Source organism: Notothenia coriiceps, unplaced genomic scaffold (assembly GCF_000735185.1).
Source record: "Notothenia coriiceps isolate Sejong01 unplaced genomic scaffold, NC01 NC01_scaffold00037246, whole genome shotgun sequence".
NCBI lineage: Eukaryota > Metazoa > Chordata > Actinopteri > Perciformes > Nototheniidae > Notothenia > Notothenia coriiceps.
The window spans coordinates 6,236,346-6,241,402 of record NW_011369947.1 but is presented as its reverse complement, the minus strand read 5'-3'; the positions used below and the strand labels follow the sequence as shown (position 1 = coordinate 6,241,402).

Genomic DNA, 5,057 nt, shown 5'->3' with positions numbered 1-5,057 from the left:
TGGTGTTTTACATTATTAACAACCTCCCAGTGGACATCCTCGCATTAATACAGGTAATCTGTCATACTGGGAATCGTAAATAGTAGATGTTGAGGGTCTAATATGGATAGTTAGCTTTTGTAAACACACATTTGCAGTGTCAAGTTATTAAAGTCACAATTTATTTTTAAGGTCCTACACACATGGGTTTTTACAGGGTGTCCGCGGGATCTTAACAAGTATTAAAAGTTGATAAATCAATTTAGTGAAAATTAAGGCTATTAAAAAGTATTAAACGGCATTTTCCAAGGTATTACATTTTGTAGCTTGTTTTCAATAAGTATATAAATTGTCCAAAGAGGTTGTATTNAGAGGGAGAGAAAGAGTGAATTCAGCACCTCATTTTCGGAAAGAAACAACAAATGGTCAGGGATTTTACAATCACTGCGAGAGTTTGTCCACTGAGCTGCCCTAACCGACTCACTGCTCTGCAACTTCAAGTGGAAAAATATCATTTTAATCAAAGTGCTACAACAGGGTGTCCGGGGGGTCTAAAAAAAGTATTAAAAGTTGATAAATCAATTTAGTGAAAATTAAGGCTATTAAAAAGTATTAAACGGCATTTTCCAAGGTATTACATTTTGTAGCTTGTTTTCAATAAGTATATAAATTGTCCAAAGAGGTTGTATTCTACAGTCTGCCTGAATGTAATCATTGCGTAGGTGTGTAGTGTGATTCTGTGTAGTTTATTTATGGCATCCCGTTGGATTTGACGTCATCTGAACAGGACATCGCACGCTCACTGCTTGATAGCGCGCGAAGGTCCGTTTACGCTGGTTGCTAAGCAACATCGTTATGGGGAAATGCAAGTCTGCGTCCAAATGGTTGGAAGATAAATAGGAAGGACAATCAATACTGTATATAGTCAATGTGAGGTAAAGTGTGTCACCAAGGTAACCGGTTAAAACTCAAAGTGGCGATGAGGTCTTAAAATGTATGGAAAGGGTCTTAAAAGGTTTTACATTTGACTTCAGGATTCCAGCATATACCCTGGTTTAATTATTTCCCTGATTGGACCTCTTCCGGGGACTGTGTGGGCTTGTATGGACTTTGTTTGATCGTCATCTCTCACACTGCTACTATTTGTATTTCACCCTGTTAGAGTGATATAAGTTACTCTCTTATCATTCTTATTGGCTCATGGAGTTTGGTGATATTATGCAATTCCAGCAAATAAAGGAAAACCTTAACTATGGAAGCCCATTACTGTCAATGTGATGAGAAGAATTAAGTATGCTCTCGAAAGATTGAGTCTCCAAATAATCGGAAAGGTTTTGAAAATAATGTTGTGTAGGTACTTTTATTGGGTGACTTGGTTATTATCCTCAGATACTCAGTCATTATTTTGGGATAGTTATTCAAGATATGGAGATGCCAATATTTTGAGTCAAGTCATTATTTTATTTTTTGAATAATTCTTTTACTTAGATTTTTGGATTGTAAGTCATCATTTTGAGATACCAAGTCATTATTTAGCAATACTAACTCATTATAATGACTTTGAAGATATTTTTTCACTTCCTAAAATAAGCTTAGCAAAAGGATAAAAACCTTTCAGACTTCAGGAAAAACAAAGTGTAACTAGCCTCTATATAAAATACACCTTGTGACATTGTGTGCAGGGTTTACTTAGGATTCATCTTTCTATTGTCTGGTCAGTATTCTTTTTTTCTTCCTACAACTCTTACAAATAACAAATTCCAACAACATTTGAAAGCTCATCATATATAAAACAATAATTTATTATTTCTCTCATTTTACAAGACATCAAATTGTGTGGCTAACTAAGGATTTGTTACACTGTTATTCTGTCCAATACATGAAACCCTAAGAAAGCAAAAGCGACTACAACGTGTGCTTTAACAAACACAGACGTTTACATTTTAGCGTGAGAAACTTATTTCTCTAAAGACACGTACATACACAATAGTATCACGTTATGACGTCCTCTACGTAACAGATGGTACATCGCTGACGGTATTAACTTTGGGGAATCAGCACCATTAGAGAGAAATTAAAACTAAAAAAGTGAATTTGTTACAAAAATGTATTTTTTAATTTACAAAAGTCCTTTTGAAAAGGATTACGTGTTCTACCTTGCAGGAAAATAGCAGTGTTTCCATAAAAGCATTACGTATGCATAACAGTAAAATACTGATAAGAGATATATAGTACAAACAAAATAATGTAATATAGTGTAAATGCTGGCTGTTTATTCATGTATGGCACACTGTCTTTACACACTTTCAAAACCCTCCAAAGAAAAGTCACATATTGTGTTTTTGCTACCAAAATTATTCAAAAGAGCAAGCACAAAGGTAGAAAAGGTTATTGTAAGAATTTGAAAAATGTTTCCAAAATCATCCTCATAGCCATGTTCTAATTTTTGTCAAGTCCAACCATCATTATAAAGAACTTCTCTTCAAGAACTTCTGGTGGGAAATGTTCGTCCAGGAAAGGCGGGGCTTACTTCCTATTTACAAAACGTTGCCACATTGAACGAGGCAGGAATCTCTACACCAATCGGTAGTGTCCTATGTACAGCCCACCACTCAGAGCAGCACTTAGACTGTGGTCACAGACAGAATCGAGTTGTAAACCCTTGTGCCATCTGGCGACTTGGTACCGTGGGTCAGCAGTTCTTGGATGGTCATCCAGTTGTCAAATATTTTCTTATTCCTCTTTTTGTTCATCTTTTTGTGGCTGAGTTCGATGATGTTGGGCTCCTTTTTGTCCTCGGCTCCGGACTCCCCTTTGAGACAATCGGCTCGGCTCTGCTTCATGAACTCGCGGCGCTGCCTCTGCTCTTTGGCGCGGACGGCGTGCTGCTTCCTCTCCTCCTTGCTCCAGTAGCGGCCCATCTTCAGCTCGCTTATGGCGTCGTCGTCCGTGGTCATTCCGCTTCGTTCCTCGTGGATGCGCAGCGCTCGCTCCCTCAGCAGCTTGTCGCGCACCGGCCTCTTGGTGATGTAGCGCGTGCCGTCGCTGCGGATCTTCACCTTCCACTCCATCTTTGGGTCCAGGTCGCCGGGGCTATTTGGGTCCCTGCACAAGCTGACCAAGCTTATCTGGCTCTGGGCGTACTCCACGGCCGATTTCTGCTGGATCAGCTGCATGTAACTCTGGTAGTGCTGGGCGTGTGCAGGGATGTGGGCGTGCTTGTACGGCGAATGTGGCTGATGCGAGCTTCGTCCGGATTTACTGGACTCTCCCGACTTCTTCTCCTTGCTCTCGGCCTGCGGGGATCCATCTTGATCTTTTGAGGAACCTTTGCTTCTGCTGGGGCCAGGGGCTTCCTGCTCTGGGGACTGGAGGGGTTTGACGACCCTACCATTGGAGCTTGCGGAGCCGGCCGCCACAGACGGACCCTGATTTTCTGCGCATCGACGAAGAGAGTTGTCCGGAGAAAGCTCCAACGTGAGTGGGGTGCTTCGGCAGCTCTCGCCAGTGTTGTAGGCGCTGGAGCTGTCTTTGTCCGATTTCTCCGGGAGCTCCGTGATGTCGGAGAGCTCGTGGCGGCGCGCGTCGATGCTGGTGTTGTAGTTGCGGAAGCCGCTGTTGTGGAGCATCCAGGACTCGCGGCACTGCTCCCTCAGCTGCTGCATCTTGTGAGCGTGGACGATGTTCAGGCACTCCAGCTCGATGGTGCGTAGCTCCTCGTTGAGCATCTCCAGCTCTTTGTCCACCCCGTCCTGGTCCTGACCTCCCTGGTAGTACAGACCCTGGGCTCCACTGTTCCTCATCTGGCACTTCAGCTCCAGGAGTTCCCTGAAGCGCTCGCACTCGTCCGCCGGAATGCCCAGGAAGTCGGCGTCGTGGTAATCCGCGGAGATGAACGACTCCCCGCTGAAGGGCAGGTCGGTGCTGCCCAGCGTGTCCTGGCTGTAGGTGAGCTTCCTGCAGCTGCCCAGCGTGTTGGAGGCCGTGGTGTGGTCGTCGCCGAGGTTCTCCTGCTCCGAGCTCTCGTCGTTTCGCGTGCTCTCGTCCGTGCGCCCGACCCCGCTGTCCTTCTCGTGGTGATTGGACAGCAGCGTGGCCGTGTCTGTGGTGCCTCCGTCCTCCTCATGCTTCTTCTGAGAAAACACAAGACACAACGACTCAGAAATAGCGCTGCATACCAGGGGAAAGAAAAAGCACTGATTTTGAGCCAGAATGCTGCATTTAACATGGTTGAACATGTCATTTATCGTGTGTACCTATACAGGACTTTTTTACGTGACAATTATCAGAGCTATTGGATTCCTGCTAATGTCGTTAAACAATTTGACATTTTTCTATTGAATATATTCAATCTAGCCTTAAATCGAAAAGGCCATTAATACAAAACATAAATGAAATATAAAATGTTTTAATGTTTACAATACGAGTTCAGCCGTTTTATAGTATGTTACTACCACTACCACTACTACCACCACCACTACTACCACTACCACTACCACCACTACCACTACTACCACCACCTCCACCACCACTACTACTACTACTACCACCACCACCACTACCACTACTACCACCACCACCGCCACCTCTACTACCACTACTACTACTACTACTACCACCACCACTACTACCACCACCACCACCACCTCTACTACCACTACTACTACTACTACTACTACCACCACCACCACCACTACTACTACCACCACCACCACCACCACCACCACCACCACTACTACTACTACTACCAAACATGCAACTCTTTAAGGGAACATATTATTCTAATATGTACCTATTGGCAGGGCTTTACAGTTTTTTTCCTAATTCAATGAGCATGTGTTTTCCCATATGCCAGTCTCTAAAAGAAAATGTTGCCAAAAACAATCGACAACACCAGCTGGCACTCTCGGCAGGATTGGCTCGACCAAAGAAAACCATAGACGAACATACGTGTTAGTGCAGATTGATTGTGCTAGTTTGTGTCTACACGCTGTGCGTATGTGTGTGTGTGTGTGTGTATGTGTATGTGTATGTGTATGTGTATGTGTGTGTGTGTGTATGTGCTATATATGTATCTA

General features: G+C 43.6%; 1 protein-coding gene across 1 annotated transcript in view; it reads right to left on the bottom strand.

Moving 5' to 3' along the window:
- Nucleotides 1-1,752: 1,752 nt before the first annotated feature.
- pdzrn3b (PDZ domain containing RING finger 3b) overlaps nt 1,753-5,057 on the bottom strand; it is a 121,254-nt gene continuing 117,949 nt past the window's right edge. The window contains 1 exon segment of the mRNA XM_010795524.1: nt 1,753-4,112. Coding sequence (XP_010793826.1) covers nt 2,604-4,112 — 1,509 coding nt within the window. The 3' untranslated portion in view covers nt 1,753-2,603.